This window comes from Mus caroli, chromosome 5 (genome assembly GCF_900094665.2).
Source record: "Mus caroli chromosome 5, CAROLI_EIJ_v1.1, whole genome shotgun sequence".
Classification (NCBI taxonomy): Eukaryota; Metazoa; Chordata; class Mammalia; order Rodentia; family Muridae; genus Mus; species Mus caroli.
The window spans coordinates 20,590,504-20,610,207 of NC_034574.1; the positions used below are offsets into that span (position 1 = coordinate 20,590,504).

The following is a 19,704-nucleotide window of genomic DNA, read 5'->3' on the forward strand; positions in this document are numbered from 1 at the left end:
AGTCTGAACGTCACATGTGGGCCTTTCCCTGGGTCAGAAGATGTAAAGGGATTTTCTAAAGCCTTCTTCCTACAGGTACTCTGTGCCGGCTGGTTTTATGTCAATTTGACACAAACTAGAGTCACCAGAGAGGAGGGAGCTTCAGTTGAGAAGATGTCTCCGTAAGATCAGGCAGTAGGCATTATGCTCAATTGTGGAGCAAACCAGGAAGCAGCACCCTCCATGGACTTGGCATTGACACCTGCCTCACACACAGTTCCAGCCCTTCATAAGTTCCTGTCCTGACTTCCTTCAAATATGGACCACAATATACAAGAGAAGAGTAAGCCAATAAACCCTTTCCTCTCCAACATTCTTTTGGTCACAGTGCTTGGTCATGGCAACAGTGATCCTCACTAGGACACCTTCTGAGCAGTGCCAAGTCTCCCTCAGCTCACAGCTGGAAATAACAGCCTAGAGGTTCCAAGGCATCTAATATAACTCTTCAGATCTATCAATCAGTGAGATGAACATTCCAAGATAAACTTCCGAATTCTAAAGTGAGTACATCATTTCCCTGTGTGTGTAAAATTACACAGAACCCCAAATCATAAGACATTCATCTTCAAGTGCAACTTATCAGAATTCTCAGCTCCAAGGAGCAACATTGTTTACCTGACTACCTCAGAGGCAGAAATGTGATGAAGACTTGCCTGAACTATAGGACATCCTTGGGACAAGGGGAGCAGGTAGAAAGAAGAAAAATGGGCGCGAGGAAGGAGGAAGACTCGAACATTCCAGTCTCATCTATTTACCTAGCTATCTGTTTCCTGATTAGCTCTTTGAAGCAGGATCTCATTATGTAGCTCTGGCTATCCTGGAATTTACTATCTAGACAAGACAAGCTTTGAGCTCACGGAGATCCACCTGTCACCACACCCAGCTCATTCCAGTTTCCTGAGGGAGGGAGATGAGCAGGCGGCCCTGCGCATCTTCCTTTGATTGGAGTAACAGCTCTGTGCACTCTCTCCAGCCACAGCCTCAAGGAGCCAAGGGACCAGCGGTGAACCCTTCCTAAAGTACGCAGAAAGTGACCTAGTCTGAAGTGTGTATCATGGTTTGAGCTTCAAAACAAGCTCGGTGGAGTTTAGTATGTTCTGACTGACCTTCCACACCCTGGAGGGGACAGAACCGCTTCGAGTTTTTCTGTACTGTTTTATTTCCCCAGAATTATAAACTTTAGAATCAAACTACTTTAGCCTATAAGGGACTTTTAAAGACTTGCCTTAGTGCACCTAAAAGCCTTTTTGATGATAGAGATCAACAAAACTCCACCCCACTTTCTCTGACCATAAAACTGTGTTTTTTAAAACTGTTACTTTTTAAATGACGTGAGACTAATGAGAACCGGCTGCTCTTGGCCTCGTCGTCCCTGGAGAAGATGACTCTGTGCTTCACGAGCCTCTGCCAGGCCTTGCAGAGATAGGCTCTGTAGTCCGTGTCTCCATCGCATGGGTGCTTGGAGGAAGAAGGCCCTTCTGCTGAGTCTGAGCCTCTCTGCATCAGACTCTGTGTTGTCGCAAAAAGCAGCAAGCGGTACTCAGTGACAAGCCGCTCTAGGAGCTGAGAGCACTTCTGCAGCGTTGACTCCTGCAGGGCCACACTCTCTCCTCCACTGACTCGGTCTATCCAGTAAAAAGATGACAGGCTGTCCACAATGAGAAGGCAGAGAGAGGGGCGACTGCAGAGCAGGGCTTCCAGGGAGTGCAGGGTAAGCAGTAACTGCATGCTGCTGCTGCAGTACGCCAGGAACAACCTGGCTAGGCACAGCTTCATGGCTTCCTCAGAGCTTTGCGAGAGTCTATGTTCAAGAACTGTCACAAGCCGTAGCATGTCAAAGTGGTAATCTGTATCAATAAATAAGACTTCTATTTGCAGTCCACCCTCTGATTTTGGAAGTATACATCGGGCTGTTAAATGATAAAGCATTTCTGTTTTCCCCGTTCCTTCTGGACCATGAAATTCAAGAATATCACCTGTGTAAAATTCAAAAATGTCAGTCAAGATGCAACAATGTAACAGTGGGCCACAGAACAAGCCTTAGAGAACTTTACAGAGAGGTTTATTGAAATATGAGCTAAAAATCTAATTCCCCTTGTTAAAATGGATCTAAATAGGCAAATGCAAATAAATAAGGAACTTCTATGGCACCTCTGAGAACAGACCAAGGTTTTGTTGTTGTTTGCTCTGGCTAGTGCGAACTCCCTGAGATGGGCCCCTATGACTCAGGGGCATCAGGACCTGTGTTGTAGTGGTTGAACCTGACGGAATTCAGGTCCCAGAGCCCATATAATGCCGATGCAGTAGCACTGTGGTAAAATGGGGGTGCAGACAGGAGAACCCCACTAGCCTGTTTTACATCTAGGATTGTCCTCTGACAATGTGTGTCGTGGTTAAGTGCACACATATACAGATTAATATAAAACTGGCTTGAAGGACATAGTTAAACACACAAAAGCACAAGATAGAACCTGTCAGCAGGCTTCCGTAGTCTCTCAGGAGCCTAACACTGGTAGGAAAAGCCACTTTAGCAGCTATGTAGCTGATGGCCAACCTTAAGCATCACTGACTGGATTAGAAAGTGCCTGGACAGTGAGTAATACCTTGGGGCATGTCTGGGAGACCTGCTATTGTGACAGGTCAATCCCCCCGATGACCTCATATGATGGCATTCTTGGGAAGTGGGAAAGTAGGTGAGAGCTAGCTGGAGGAAGCAAGTCACTGGAGCTGGCTCTCTGGAGAGTCTCTTGCTCTGGTTGCTTCCTGACCTCAAAAGTGAAGAACAGTCTTTCCTAATGTTCTTACTGTAATGGTAGTGCTGAGGCCAAGTGACCTCTGGAACCATGAACCAAAGAGGATGCTTTCTCTTTAGGTTGTTGTATCCTAGTGATGGGAAAGCGACTAACACACATGTGACTGCATTTCCTACTGCCATTTTAGAGGCTGGTACCGCGTAGTCTAGCCCCAGGACTACAAGCCTTCCTAACACACATCGGCATATTGCTCTCCTAAGATCAGGTGTCTCCCTGAAAAAGACAGATCACAACCGTCCTTTAGCATGTCCTCGGCACTGGACAGTACTTCTAAAAGTGGGTCCATAAGGTTCCCTAAGACCATACACTAAGAAACGCCCAGTGCTGGGGATGGAGTGATGGCTCAGGAGTTAAGAGCACTTCCTGTACTGGCAGAGGACCCAGGTTTGATTCCCAGGACCCACATGGCCACTTAAAACTGTAACTCCAGCCGGGCAGCGGTGGCGCACGCCTTTTAATCCCAGCACTTGAGAGGCTGGGGCAGGTGGATTTCTGAGTCCGAGGCCAGCCTGGTCTACAAAGTGAGTTCTAGGACAGCCAGGGCTACACAGAGAAACCCTATCTTGAAAAACCAAAAAAAAAAAAAAAAAAAAGAAAGAAAAAGAAAAAACCTGTAACTCCAGTCCTAGGTGATCCAACACAGGCTTCTGACTTCCATGAGTGTTACACATACATAAAGCAGACATGCACACAGGCAAAATATCCATACACATAAAATAAAAAGAGGAAGAAAAGGTATTAGAAAAGAGAAATGCAGCTGTGTATGGTGGTGCATGCTTTCAGTATTCCAGAGGTAGAGGCAAGCAGAACTCTGTGAGTTCAAGGCCACCCTGGTTTCAAGTCCAGAACAGCCAGAGCTACGAAACCCTCTGTCAAAAAAACCAAAGGAGTGGGGTGCTGATATAAGTAATGCATTGTAAGTATAAAGTAAGACTCTTGTTTTGGCATGAATTAAACTGAAAAAAAAAAAAAAAAGCTTAAAGTTAAATTCTTAATTGAGAGATCAAGTTCATGGTTAATGTCACTTCTCTGCTACAGATTAACAGTGAAGTAGGTAGGCACAGGTCAGCGGTTCCTAACAAATATCACATCTGAATGCTGTCACCAAGGTCTTCTAACTAAAGTCCCTGCTGATATGTCTTAAGATGAAATCAGAGCAGTTTTACTGATCTTATAAACATGTACCATTTGTTCCTTAATATTAAAAAATGTTCAAATGGAATCCTTTGAAGTGGGATAGTTCTTGTACATTTATATGAAGTTATGATCTCATGTTTGTGAGCTGTTACCAAGAAAGCTAGCACCCTTGTCCAGACAAAGTGCTGACCATAGCAATCTGAAGTTAAAAAGAAGAAAAAAAAAAAAAAAAGAAAGAAAGAGAGAAGAGAAAAGTGAATAAAGAAAGAGAAGAGGAAGAGGAAGAGAAAACAAAAATTCCAGAATTTGGAAAGCTTAAACTGACTTGGCTGGGGAGATCTGGATGGCTTGGCCCTGACAGCTGCTCCTCTTGGATGCTGGGAAGAGCTGGAGTTAACAGACTGAGGTAAGAGCCTTTAGAATACTTAAGAAAAAACCCAAAGCAATCACCTTGGTATCAGCCTAACTGTGTAGCCAACACACTGAATTTACAGATCACAATTTCTAGTTCTGAGGACTTAGAAACTGGGCTCTGCAGTAAGCAGTCTCCATCTGTAAATGCATTAAAAATGATTCTACAGCCAAGGATCTTACTGCAACTTAAGCTTCCTATAGTAGATGCTGGAAGCGTTACTAACATAAAAACCCCAGTCTTGGGTCTGCCAACTGAGCTCTTGTTTAGTTTTATAGTAAATGTAAATAAATGTTAGCATGTGTTTTTGGTAGTAACTAAACGTGATGGTGTTTCTCAAAGCTTCTATAATATTTGAATGCAAAACCCCACTATAAACCCTTTCCCTAATTCACAGTCGGTTTCCTACGGCCCAGCTCATCAATACAAACACATATGAAATGGCATGCTCTCTTATAAAGTACAGGGGCAGCTGACCTGCTGTACCAGCAAGACCAGAGTCCTTCAGGCTGAAGGAAACGACAGCAGTTGATGACAAAAGGCAAACAACAGAAGCAGCACAGGAAATGTCAGTACGCAGGCAGCAGGAGGGGTGACAGCATGTCTACGTCCATGGTGACTGATGAGCAGCTGTGCCCATTGGAGCTGCTGAGCGTGACCTCCTCAGCTGTCAATGCTGAGATTACAGGTGACAGCCACTGCACTCTGCTTATCCCTCCAGTCACTGATGGACAATTGTTTGCTCCCACCTCACAGCTGTTCACATCATATGGCAGTTCTAGTTCCACTAACTTCTGCGGAAACTGCGCTGCTCTCAATGAGGACTGCACAATTTCCCTGTCTTAGCAGAGATGTGTGATAGCTCTAGTCTCCTCATAGCCTGTCAACACTTAGGATCTTGCTTTTGTTTTAAATAGTGTCATCCTATGAGTATGAGGGAAAAGAACATTTTATAACCATGAATGGGTCAGCCAGCAAGAAGGCATAACAATCATAAACTTCTATATGCATAATGCTCAAAGCCCTAAACATAGGAAACCAGATAGACAGAACTAAAGGGAAAAATAGAAGCAGGCAGAAATGTCAATAGCTTACTTACTCTAGAAAATGGGGTAACAGCTAGAACAGGCTGGCACGAGTACAGCAAGAGGGGCAGCAGTTACACCAATCATCAGCCAGAAAGCAAGAGCCATAAAGACAGCACTTGGCCCAGGGACAGGAGAATACAGCCTTCTATAGTGCAAACGGTGTGCTCGAGATTAAGAAACCACTGCTCAGGCTGCAGCCCAAGTCTCAGTAAATTTAAAAGGCCTGAAATCAAAGCATCATGCTTTTCCAATCAGAAAAGAACAGGGGGAAAAATGACAATCTATAGCTCTTTTTTATTAGTAGTATTTTTGAGACAGGATCTTGCTATATACAACAAACTGCCTTAAACTTTGTCCTTCCTGCTTCAGTCTCCTGAATGCTGGGACTACCAGAAGGTACCAGCATGTCTGGCTGTAAATCTTCCTGACCTTGGATTAGGGAATAAGAGTCTTGTGCATGATACTAAAACATGAGCAAAGAAGAGACATTAGGACCTCAACAAAGTTAACAATCTTCAGAGGAATCAACACAGCCCCCCGACAACAGTGGACAGGCGCACTGCAGCTTCATCTCTGGGAGAAACATTGTTTATCTAAAGCAAGGAAAGCCAAACAGGCAATAAAAAGGAAACTTGGTTTTAAAATCAGCAAATATGACATTTCCTCTAAAAACACAGGCAAACTGTGAGTGAGCTCAGGTAGAAACAGGCAATATCATCAGCCACCAGGGAAAGATAGAGCAGAGCCACAATAGGGTGTTACTACAGCAGGGTGCTGTAAGCAGAGACACTGACAACTAGTCCTAGCATGTGGGGAATTTGGAACCCACACTTCACTGATGGCTATGAGAAAAATGTGAAGCACCTTTAGAAATCACTTTGGTTGTCTACGAAGATGAACAGCACACAGCTACTTATAACCTAAAATCTCCCTCGTGGGTGTCACCCAAGGAACCCAAACCCCATCTATCCACAGAAAGACTTGTACTGTGCCCATGGCAGCACTGCGCACAGCTCCTGAGTCATGGTGATCTCACACAGTCAGACTATCCCCCATGACAGAATCAGTAGTTACTGGACTTGGTAGTTGAGAGCACTTGCTGCTCTTGCAAAGGATCCAGGTTCTATTCCTAGCACCCACATTACAGCTCACAGCCATCTGTAACTCCAGTCCCAAGGTTTCCAATGCCTTTTTCTGGCTATGACAGGTACCAGGCACCCAAATGGTTCATAGACACATACACTGGCAAAACACATGCATAAAATAAATAAATCTTAAGTGGGGAGGAGTGTACTACTGATACATGCTACAAAGACAGATATGAAAGTCTAACTTAATTATATAAGACCTCCAAAAAGGGCAAGTGCACAGAGACAGCTGGCTGTGGTTGCCCAGGGCTGACCACTAGGACAGATGGGTTTCTTCCTGGGATGACAGTTACACATCTGTGTGACTATACTAAAATCTCAATTATAGACCTTAAATTCTATATATTACACTGAAACTAAGCTTAAATAGTCAACCTTCCCTGTAAGTATTCCTAGTATCATACATAGTTAGTTAGTACCTATTTTTCCTGCTTGAGAAATACTAACAGAACAATTGGGAACCCAAGCCTTCCTTATAGCTCTGTAAACTTCTAAGGAAAAAGAATGAAAACTAAGCCAAGCTCATTTTCCCAATGAGCGCTGGGAAAGAGGCCAGCATATGCGCTGAAGATGCTGTCAGACTAGGGAGGCTTGGCGCCCCCTGTGCTAGTGTGCTTCACACACACTAGGGCTATGTGCGGCCATGGCTATGCAGGAGCACAAGTGACTGTGCGAGGAGGGTCTTACCGACCGCCCTGTCACACACAGGCTCTGCTTATTTTACCGTGCACTGGTGAATCTTCATCAGCAAACAGGTTGGGTTCTAGTTCTTTCAAGGAGCTTCTGCCTTCAAGTCGGGCAAGGAGCTTACAAAAGAAAGAGGGGGAAAATATTACTTAACTGGACACAATGTTCTAGAAATTATTTATGTAAATTCCCCAAACCTGAAGATTTAGAGGAAAATGTTTAAAAAGAAATACAACTTAGGAGAAATATTATATTTATGTTTAAAAGATGCTATTGTTTATGTGTATATGTGTGTATGTCATGTGTACAGAGGCGACTGAGGTCAGCAGAGGGTGTTGGATGCCCTGGACCTAGAGGTAACGGTGCTCTCTGCAGGAGCAGCACATACTTTTACCTGCTGAGCCATCTCTCCAGCCCCTGCTCTCAACCCCCTTCTGCACAGCATGCTGCTTGGCTCTAAGACTGCAGTCCTGCTAGCAGTAAGAATAAATTCATTTAATGTAAATTTGAATCAAGCCGGTCTTTGGTTTCTCCCAGAGAATCTGAGGCCACACCAGAGCCCCATTCCACCGAGAGTGCCAGGTGTTAGACATGGAGCTACAGGGTTTAACATTAATATGGTGCTGCTGGGTTTTGGTCTTGCTTTGATCTTTCCCTGTACTATGATTACAGACCACAAGAGAATGGATTATGGCTTCTACATGGTTTCTAGCATTAGCACAAACTGGGCTCCCCGTTGCAGTAGGGTCACAGATCCAGATGCAGCTGGGTTCATGGGCATAAACCAGGGACATCTGCCTGGCACTCGGTGACAAAGGGGGCCATGGACATCAACACAGATTCAGCTGCAGTAAAACCACAGAGCAAGTCATGGCCCTCTGCAGCAGCATGGACACAACATCACCATGACCTTGGGTGGAGTTCAGGCCACTCAGCTCAGTAATGCCCACGAGCAGCATGGCCCACGAACATCAACATGGCTCCAGGCTGCAGCACAGGCCATAGACATCTGAGTGGCCTTCAGCGGTAACACAGAACACGGACATCAACACAGATTCAGCCACAGTAAGACCACCAACCTAGGCATGGCTCTCAGCAGCAGTACAGGCCTGGGCATGACCATGGTAGCAGTGCAGGCCACTCACATTGGTGTGGCCCCTGGCAGCCAGTCAACATATCTTAATTGGCAAGCTCCAGGTCCCAGTGGCAGACCATGCCTCAAACAATGTGGACAGCTCCTGAGGAACAAGACCTGAAGCCAACCTCTTGCATAGACACGCATGCACACATTTGTGAAAAGAAAGGGAGGGAAGGAAGGTTTTAAAAGTAACTTTTATTTGCCTGAAGTAATTGTCCTCTCTGAGGCTTGCAGCCTCAATCTACTAACCTAGGCCTTGAAGCTTCTAGTCTTCATACATCTAGGCCTAGAATGTTTTCAGCTTCTGAGACATACTACAGAATACGCTCACTGTTTCTTTTTCTTTCTGAACTCTGGCTAGCTGGTTCAACTCAGCTGTTCTGGCTCAAATTCCTCTCCAAGCTGACTGATTCATTCTGGCTTCTCTTTCTCTGCCACTCCAGGATTGCTCTGCTTGACCTCAAACTAACTCTAGCAATTTGTTATAATCTTCTGACTCCTTCTCATTTTCTGGCTTATTCTGTCTTCATCTATGTCTAGCTTGTTCTCTCTCCATAACCTGTCTCTGTGTAACTGTCCTGGTAAAACTCCCTCCTTTCTCCCTTTTCCTCTCTCTGCATTGCCCCTTCAGTAGCTTCCCTTTCCTGTCTCTTCTCATGAGAGATGGGCATATCCTATTCTGACAAATCTTTCTCTGATTCATCACTTTGTCTACCACTCAATTAGACTTTCAAACACGGGTGTGTCTTTCTACAAACTAACTTTACCATATATGTTTGGGGAGTAAATATGTGTGCTACGGCTGAGCCACACCACAATTAGAAACAGCTTCTTTTCAGTAAATAACAAAATCTTGGGGTTCACAGTATGATCAAATATCCTGTAACAGAAGGCAGGCAGCTGGAGTGGACAGTGGGTAAGAGTAAGAAGCAGTTGCCTTGATGTGGATATGATCAATGTGGAAGTTTGGCTTTATCACAGATATTCTCTAAAATCGGAGGATGTGCTGGCTAGTTTTTACATCATCTTGACACAGGCTAGAATCATCTGGGAAAAGAGAACCTCAATTAAGAAATGTCACCACCAGACTGGAATGGAAGCAAGCCCATGAGGACATTTTCTTAATTAGCAACTGATATGAGAGGGCCCAGGCCTTTGTAGAGGGTGCCACTCCTGGGCTGGTGGTCTTGAGTGTTATAAGAAAGTGGGCTGAGAGCCAGAGAGATGGCTCAGTGGTTAAGAACACTGACTGCTCTTTTAGAAGTCCTGAGTTTAATTCCTAACAACCACATGGTGGCTCACAACCATCTCTAATGGGATCTGATGCCCTCTTCTGGTGTGTCTGAAGACAGCTACAGTGTACTCATATACATAAATAAATAAATCTTTTAAAAAAAGAAAAAAGGAAGAAAGAAGCAGGCTGCACAAGCCATGGGTAGGCAGCAAGCCAGTAGAAGCACCCTTCCTGACCTCTGCTTTCCCTGGGCATCACGGGCTAGATGATATAATACGAGCTATGTGAGTAAAGACGAAATAAATGTTTCTCCCCAAGTTGCTTTTGGTGAGAGTGTTTCATCACAGGACAAGAGACTAGAGTTAGGCATGGTGGCCCATGTCTACAGTTTCTGATGCTTGGGAGGTTTAGGCCGGGGATCTTAAGTTTCCAATGTTGCCTGGACAATACAGTGAAATTCCATCTAAAAATTTAAAATATAATGTAATAAAATCAGAAGACTAATTCTTTACACATGTGAAATTAGACTCCTCAGCCACTTCCAAAATTCAACTGCCCTTCAGGGCATAGACTCAGGCTTGGATCTTGAACAAAGCATTTGTCTATATTATACAGAAAGACAACTGTTACTCCAATACGACATGATTAAGTCCCAGAGTTCTAAATGTATTCCCAGAAGGACTGCTGCTTTATAATTACCTTTTTAAAGCAACCATTTCATAAGGCTAAAAAGAAAAATAAATGCATAAAAGTCAAGTGAAACTGTAAGATTTACCTATTTAAACATGACATTAAAAAGCAATTTATAGAGACTAAAATTTCAACTTAAGTTAGTATTTCATTGGATATATGATTAAGTTTTAAAGGGTACTTCAGTGATGGCTCAGCAGGTCATTTGAGGTTTAACTAGAATCTAATCTCTTTGACGAAGAATCCGAAAACAACCCAACTCTATTCGAGGAACCTAAGGTCAGGATGTCCTAGCTAACTTATCTTAGCTTTCCTTAAAACTGTCTGTTGTGCAGGAACTCTTCCCAGCTAACTGTTCATCTTAGCTGCTGGCTTGCATGGGACCCTGCCCTTCAGTGTCTCTAAAAACCACTTGCTTCAAAATGCTTACTCTTTGGAGCCCTCCTGAGCTGCTAAGGGAGGTGCCTGGATGAGGTCTCTGCCCTTCAAACCCCCGTGTTCTGGACACTCCTGGGGGGCTATAAACCAAGTGTTCATCTCTGGTGGGCAAAAGGAACTTGAACATTTTTTAAAATTACATTTACTGTGTGTCTATGTGTGCACATGCAGGTTATGTTATGGCACATGTGTTAAGGTCAGAAGGCAGTCTGCAGAAATCACTCTACTCTTCTACCACGTGGGTCCTGGGGCTCAAAGTTGGTTGTAAGGCTTCATGGCAAACCCTTTACCCACTAAGGGTCTTGCCAGCCTCTACCCTCCGTTTTTGAGACAGGGTCTCATGTAGCCTGTGCTGACCTCAAGCTCACTCTGTAACAGAGCAGCCTTGAACTCTTGCCACCATGCCTGGTTTTATGTGGTGCTGGAGATCAAACCCAGAGCCCTGAGCATACTAGGCTAGCACTCTGCCAAGTGACAGCACCAGCTTTGCAGGAACCTTGGATGGCAGAATGCTGACCGCTTTCATTGGAGAAAAAGTCTGGATACAACCTCCCATCCTCTCTGTATTACTTATCTCACTGCTGAGACAAGAACACCTGACAAAGCAAGTGTCAGGAAGGGAGGGAGGGAGGGAGAGGGTATTATTTTGTCTCAGTTCTGAGTCACAGATCACCATGTCAGAGGAGGTAGGCTGATCACATGGCATCCTTAGTCAGGAAGCAGAAGAGAATACTAAACACTTGTGCTCATTCTGTATGGGATCCCAGTCCATAGGATGGGCAGAGCCTGCATTTAGGATAAGTCTTCCCACCTCAATGAACCCAACCTAGGAAATCCTTTATACACAGGACCAGAGATTTGTTTTCACGGTGATTTTTAAATCCTATCAAGCTGATAATTCAGATAAACCATCATGATCTTCCGACTTTCCCTAAGGAAGCAACGTTCATTTGTACATGCTCCCCACTATCATAACGGTTTGTACTATAAACCTAAGGTGTCCTGGAGCTCAGTATGTAATATAGGCTGGCCTCCCATGCTGGGATTTCAGACATGTAGCACTGGCCTGGACAGAGGTCTTCTAATGGGTATTTTAAGAGCAAGAATAGTCTCCTGTGTTCAGCAGTATAAAGGTTGCTGGCAGTGCTGACGGCAGATTCCATGGCTGGAGCTAAGGAAGCAGAGGCAAAGGGCACAGACAGGCACTCCAACAGGCAAAGAAATGCAGGAGAGGGCGGGCACCACAGGGTAACATCTTGGTTTTGCTTTTATCTTGTTTTAAGCTGTGATTCTGGTGGAAAAGACCAGGAGAACGAAATGCAGAAACCAAAACGTGGTGGTTCTTCCTGTAACTCTAGTACTAAGGAGAAAGAGGCATCATGAGTTCAAGGCCAGCCTAGTCTATGAGACTCTGCCTCAATAAAATAAAAACAACAAAAAGAAGTGCAAAAGGAAATGGTCATGGGAGTAGCATAGCAAAATCCTTTCCTCTTCATTTAAAAAAAAAAAAAAGTGTTTTCAAGACAGGCAGTGGTAGTGCAAACCTTTAATCCCAGTACTCAAGAGGCAGAGGCAGGTGGATCTCTGTGAGTTTGAGGTCAGTCTGGTCTATGGAATGACTTTCAAGACAGCCAGGAGTATACAGGAAAAACCCTGCCTTGAAAACAAAAATAACAAAAACAAAATAATGTGTTTCAGGGGCTGGAACAATGGCTCTTGCAGAGGGTTAAGGTTCAAATCTTACTACTGACATGACAACTGAGAACTGTAACTCATTTCCAGGGAATCTGATGATCGTCTGGGTTCTATGGGCCCAGGCATGTATGAGGTACACACATATGTGCAAGGCAACAATTTATATAAATAAAAAAGTTTGTAAGTCTGTGATTACACAAAACTAATGATTTTTAAGTAAACGCTATTTTTGTCTTACTTAATATTTGTCTATGACAAAGAGGCAGCTCTGTAGCTTCCTTTTCCCAGTGAAAACCAGACTCCATTATCAATATTTATAGTGTATTATGAAGTTGCCATGGTCGGCGCATTGAGAGAAAAGCCTGGTGGGGGACCTGGGAGGGAAGTGGGAAACAGTATTGTGGTGTGTGTGTGTCTGTCAGGCTGCCTTTACACTGGGAGATGCATACTCCACCTATTTCTTAAAGCTCGCTTCCCAACATTCTCTTTGTGCCGACTCTACAGAACCACTGGCTGTTCCCCTAAATCACTGGCTCTCAACCTTCTTAATGCTTCAACCCTGTAGCACAGTTCCTCCTGCTGCGATGACTCCCAATCATACAATTATTTTTGTAGCTACTTCATAACTGTTATTTTATTACTGTTATGAATTGTAATGTAAATATTTTTTGAGACAGAGGACTGTGAAAGGGGCAGTGACCCACAGGTTGGAACTGCTGCTGCCCTTGCTAAGTTCAGACCATACCTGAGCTGCTCCCTCCTCAGCAGCAAACCACTGAGCAGAGAGAGTCCTTACAATGCCAGTTCAGGAGCTGGGAACGGTAGCTCTGGTGGCAGATCCTGTGTCTAGGAATCACGAAAGCCTGGATTCCATCCTTGGCAGTGGATAACAAACAGGGCACTGTAGCACACCCTTGTAATCCTAGCATTCCGGTGGCAGGACAGTCAGAAGTTGAAGGTTAGGGGCCAGAGAGTTGGATTTCAGTTAAGAATGGGTTTTGCTCTTACAGAGAACATGAGTTTGGCTCAGATAACTCAATTGCTAATAACTCCGGCTCCTGATCATCTGACACCTTTTCCTCTGGCCTCCAAATTCATCTACACACATGGGTACATACGAACCTACAGACACACATTCATTTACATAATTTCTATAAACAAACAAACAAACAAAAAAATAGGACAAGGTTATACTCAACTGCACGGCAAGTTCAAGGCCAGCATGAGCTGCCTGGATCCTCTCTGAACACATGTAAGTCAGCTCCTCCTACAATTTGTCTTACCCTCTTTTGGAAAGGCATGCTTTTACCATATGCTGTACATTTTACGGAAGCTTCGATTATTACATTTTGTTTTGTGAGAGAGGGTCTCACTGTACAGCCCTGACTGGCCTGGACCTACCTACATAAAGGCTAACTTCAAACGCATAGAGATCTGCCTGCCTCCGCCTCTTTAGTGCTAGGATTAAAGGCGTGCACCACCATGCCTGTTGATTATTTTTGTTGTTGTTGTTTCTTATTCCCAACTCTTGGCTGACAGTACTCGAACAAGTAACACACGTTAACGACTAACGGTTCCTGAGTGAAATGGCTTGCGTGGCTCTGGAGAGATAGACGACGGGGGTATTCTGGGATACAGAAGGCCGGATGCCACAAGCAGGTTAGTCAGAGGTGAAGCAAGCTACCTAAATTCAGAAAATGTCTACAGATGCCTCAACTGGTGGCCGGCCCTTCTCCAGCTCCTGCTGCACAGCTCGCCATCCCTGACCGGTTCACCGGCGGCTGTCGCGCCGCCCCACGGTGGCCCTGGGCGCCGCAAGGCGACCTCCCCCCTGTAGTGCGCGGCCCTCCCGTCGCCCCGCGGCTCTCACCTCCGTCCCGGATTCCGCCCTGCGAAAGTCGCTGCACATCGCCCGGCCAGCTCCGCGGGTTCAACCTACCCGCCAGCAACGCCATTTAGCAAAAGCGCGAAAGACGCAGCCAGTCAAAGCAATGACCCTGTGTGCGCGTGCGCACTGTGCGGGCTCGGGGCCAGAGAAGCCGAGGGCATGCGCAGTAAAGCTGCGGCGCCCTCTTGGTGACGCCAGTCTCCTGCGTTTCCTTTAGTCCTTATGGTCCTTGTTATCTTCTGTTACTCATCTCGACTTGTCTTTATCAGGCAAAATTAACATGTACGTGATTTCTATATTTTATTTAGGTTTTTTTAGAGACGAGTTTCCTATGTAGCGGTGGCTGTCCTGGAATTCACTATGTAGACCAGGCTGGCCTCGAACTCACAGAAGTCTGCCTGCCTCTGCCTCCTGAGTGCTGGGATTAAAGGCGATCACCACCACTGCCGGTGCTTACTTGTTCTAAAGAAACTTCCTGCCACGGTTGTGTATGCCTGTGATCCTAGCACTCGGGAGGCTGAGGCAGAGAATCACCAAGAGTCGGGTCAGGCTATAGTTTGGGCTGTAGTATGAGATTGTGTCTCAAAAATACTAGGACAAAAGTTTACTGATTTGGGCTTTTGGTGTGTCAGTGGTCCCAACAACTCCTGAGGCTGAAGCCAGATAATAGTTTGAGCCCAGGAGATACTCTGGGCAGAACAGCAGAACCGGATTAACAGGAGAATCAACACCGTTACTGAGCAAGCACGCTCATTTTGTCCTTTCTTGAGGCAAAAGCCTATGACTGGCTGTGGTATTTATAGATAACTGGGGTGGGAAGAGAAAAATGTATATTGAATTGAAATGAACTGTGGAAATACACTGAACCTGTGAATTTTTCAAGCTCTTGGTTTGGTTAGGTTTGTTGTTTGCCTTTTGTTCTTTCTTTCTTTCTTTTTTTTCTTTCTTTCTCCCTTAAATATTTTCTTCATTTACATTTCAAATGCTATCCTGAAAGTCCCCTATACCCTCCCCCACCCTGCTCCCCAACCCACCCACTCCTGTTGCCTGGCCCTGGCATTCCCCTGTACTGGGGCATATGATCTTTGCAAGACGATCATGGGCCTCTCCTCCCATTGATGGCCGACCAGGCCATCCTCTGCTACATATGCAACTAGAGACACAGCTCTGGGGGTACTGGTTAGTTCATATTGTTGTTCCTCCTATAGGGTTGCAGACCCCTTTAGCTCCTTGGGTACTTCCTCTAGCTCCTTCATTAGGGGCCCTGTGTTTCATCCAATAGCTGACTGTGAGCATCCACTTTTGTATTTGCCAGGCACTGGCATAGCCTCACAAGAGATAGTTATTTTCTTTTGTTTGTTTTTCTCAAGTTCTAGAAATACAGGCCAGCAGCACTCCTATGAGATTCTAGGCATTGGCACTTTAGTGCATGCTAGTTAAGCACTCTTGCAGATGAATTATATTCCCTGGCCCATTGTGTCAAGATCTTGAGTGGAGGAAGGAGTGGAGAGGAGAATAGTTTTCTTAACTATTGCCTGTCAAACGCCCACTGATTAGATAGATAGAATATTTATTCTCTGTACATCTATGAGTACAAATTTTATGTATCCAGTACACATGAATGTCTGTACAAGACATACTACCACGCATCAGATTTGAACTTTTCTAGGAGTATGTCACAGGAGACATGCCTGAATGGAGTTTACAACTTACTAGGTCAGTTGCTGGAACTTTCCTGAAAATTCCCTTTCCAACAGATTTGTAGGTTGTTTCCTTATGAAAAGGTGTGAGGTTGGCTCTGTGTCATTTCTCTGTCTCTTGTCATATTCTTGAAGAATTATCTGTGGTGGCTAGTTTATGTCATCTTGCCATAACTAGAATTTTTTGAAAGTTGGTGCCTCCATAAGATCTGGCTGCTCTCTCTCTCTCTCTCTCTCTCTCTCTCTCTCTCTCTCTCTCTCTCTCTCTCATATCCTGTTTTTTGTTTTTTTAAAGACAGGGTTTCTCTGTGTAGGCCTGTTGTCCTGAAACTCGTTGTGTAGACCAGGCTGACCTCAAACTCATAGATCTGCCTGTCTCTACCTCCCAACTGCTGTGATTAAACGTGTGTGCCACCACCACCCAGCAGCTAGGGAATTTCTTAATTAGTGATTGATGGAGGGGGGCTCAGCCCATCATAGGTGAGGCCATCCTTAGGTTAGTGGTTTTGAGTTCTATAAGAAAACAGGCTAAGCAAGCTATGTGGAACAAGCTGGTAAGCAGGCACCCCTCTATGGTCTCTGCATCAGCTCTGATGAATTTGAGTAAATTAATTTGGAATCATTTAATACTAAATATCTTTAGGAAAAAAAATATCTAAGGTTATCAGTGTATATATTTTTTTGAACCAAAGACTTCCTTCCATACTTTTTTCTTTCTTTTTTTCTTTTCTTTTCTTCTCTTTTCTTTTCTTTTCTTTTCTTTTCTTTTCTTTTCTTTTCTTTTCTTTTCTTTTCTTTTCTTTTCTTTTCTTTTCTTTTCTTTTTGGAGACAGGATTTCTCTGTGTAGCCCTATCTGTCCAGGAAATCAATCTGTAAATTGGGCTGGCCTGAATTCTTCTGTCTCCCAAGTTCTAGGACCAAAGGGGTGCACCACCACATTTGGTTTTTCCTCTCACAAAATTTAGAAAACACTGACAAAATATTTAAATTTCACACCTAGGCCTATTGAACTTAGGCCCTGGTTCTTCTTCCTAGCTTCATGCTCCCAGAAATAAGACTCAAACTCAAAATATATTTACAAAATGTCTTGGCCATATAGCTAGCCTCTTCTCTGACTAGATATAAGTTAAAATCTCTCATTTATTCTAGCCTACATTCTGCCATGTGGCTGGTTACCTGTGCTAAGTTACCAGGCATCAGTCTTATCATACCTTTCCAGCAAATGTCCTACCTGGCTCTATCCCAGAATTCCTTCTTCTCCTGGACATCCTACATCCCATTTCCTGCCTGAACCATAGGCCATAGGCTTTTAACTGACAGGCATTGCATCCATACAATACACAAGATACTCTCTGTACAACTCCCCTTTTGAGTCCAATAAAAAGCTCATTTTCTTTCAAATATAAATTGAATGAAATTATAACAATTATGAAATCGTTATGGAAATTAGAAGGTTTGATATACATTTACATTGTCCAGTCCATAGTATATGGCAACTCAAAGTGTTCTATCTTAGTGAGTTCAGAGTTCTGTATCTAAATAATTTTGTATCCTAACTTGTGTTATTAACCTAAAAACATCTTCTTAGACCTAAAACATCTTAAATCCAAACAATTTAAGCTTATAATAAGACTATGACTATCTTTTGTTTGTTTGTTTTGTTTGTTTTTGTTTTTCAAGACAGGGTTTCTCTGTGTAGCCCTGGCTATCCTGGAACTCACTCTGTAGACCAGGCTGGCCTCGAACTCAAAAATCTGCCTGCCTCTGCCTCCCAAGTGCTGGGATTAAAGGCATGTGCCACCACGCCCAGCTGACTAGTCTTAAACCCCTCAGAGACTTGAGAAGGAATAAATATTACCCGACTCTGCAGGAAATGCAGGGACACAGCTTCCAGAAATTATAGAAATGACAGAAACAACTGATTGCCAAGACAGTCCCCAGTATTGTCTCTGTAATATTGGGACATCTATCTTCGTTCAGCCCTCTTGCCCAGAATATCTGACAGATCTTATGTAAAGCAGGATTTATGAAGGACTTGCTTACCCTGTCATGGTGGAGATTGGCAATTGACTTCCCTGTGTCCCTTTGTCCTTCCTGGACAGATTTCTCTGTAGTTGAATCGTGGACATTTTCTTTGCCCAGTGCCTAGCTTATCACAATTGAAGCAATTGCAACCGGAAGTTATTGATGTTCATCATCTTCTTTGAAGTGGAATGGGGATACTGTGAGGCACTGACTTGTCTCATAGTCAGAAGGCAAAAATTATTTTGTCTTTAGTAATAAAAATAATTTCAAATGCCATATTCTGTGATCTTTGAAGTTTTTAAAGACCAACTATATATCTATGGTATATCTGAAGTTTCAAACATTATATATTCTTAGCTGTTTACTATGTGAATAATCTTGAAAAATTTTTAATATAGTTAACAAAATTAGTGTCATGTGGTGGTTGGAATATGCTTGGCCCATAGGGAGTAATACTCTTAGGCAGTGTGGCCTTGTTGGAGGAAGTGTGCCACTGTCAGGGTAGACTTTGAAGCTCCACCCAGTGCAGAAGAATTGGTTTTCTTTTGGCTGAAGTCAGATGAAGATGCGGAATTCTCAGGTCCTCTTGCACCATGCCTTCCTGGAAGTTGACATGATCCTGTCCTGATGATAATGGATGATACAGGACCTCTGAACCTGTAATCCAGCCCCAATTAAATGTTGTCTTTTATAAGACTTGCATTGGTCATGGTGTTTCTTCACAGGAATATAAACCCTAGTTAAGATATATCTATCTGGCCTTTCCAAATTGGGCCCTGCAGAATGGCTCCCACAAAGAAGGGTGGTAAGAAGAAGGGCCATCAATGAGGTGGTGACCCAAGAATACACCATCAACATTCACAAGCGCATCCATGGAGTGGGCTTCAAGAAGTGTGCTCCTTGGGCACTCAAAGAAATTCGGAAGTTTGCTATGAAGGAAATGCTGACACCAGATGTGCATATTGACACCAGGTTCAATAAAGCCATCTGGGTCAAGGGAATAAGGAATGCTCCATCGCATCTGAGTATGTTCATCCAGAAAACATAATAAGGAGGAGGATTCACCAAACAAGCTCTACACATTGATAACTTACTGCCTGTTGCCACATTCAAACTCTACAGATGGTCAATGTGGATAAGAACTAACCTGCTGAATGTCAAATAAAGTTGCAGAACTGCCAAAAAAAAAAAAAGGGTATATCTATTATGAACATGAGTTTGATTGTCTAATTAGTAATTTGTATTTCTTAAATATTCACAATAATTTGTAATAACAGCTGTCAAAAGAACTAGAACTTTATATTTCATCTTTAAGGATTATATAAGTAAAATACTTTACATACACATTATATGCATGAAAAATAATCTTAAATTTGTATCAATATACAAAAGTCTTTAGCAATGTAAGCTTATGGCTATAAAATGTTTTCTTATTTAAGAGTAGATTCAATAACCTACCCCTATTTGTACAATGTCTTATTATATTTGTATATCCCCCCTTTTTCTTTTCAACTTTCCCTTACCTAAGAAAAGAAGAAGGGTAGAGAAGAGGAAAGGAAAGAGAGAGATCT

General features: G+C 43.6%; 1 protein-coding gene and 1 pseudogene across 1 annotated transcript; one reads left to right on the plus strand and one right to left on the minus strand.

Moving 5' to 3' along the window:
• Window positions 1-1,187: 1,187 nt before the first annotated feature.
• Window positions 1,188-14,503, minus strand: Xrcc2 (X-ray repair cross complementing 2). The gene is made up of 3 exons (XM_021163675.2): window positions 14,390-14,503; window positions 7,362-7,443; window positions 1,188-2,015 (listed from the first exon to the last, which is right to left on the minus strand). Exons 1-3 carry the CDS (start codon window positions 14,426-14,428, stop codon window positions 1,300-1,302), a joined length of 837 nt encoding a protein of 278 aa, XP_021019334.1. The 5' UTR covers window positions 14,429-14,503; the 3' UTR covers window positions 1,188-1,299.
• A 4,413-nt stretch (window positions 14,504-18,916) lies between these two features.
• On the plus strand, window positions 18,917-19,279 carry LOC110295518 (annotated as a pseudogene).
• Window positions 19,280-19,704: the final 425 nt, after the last annotated feature.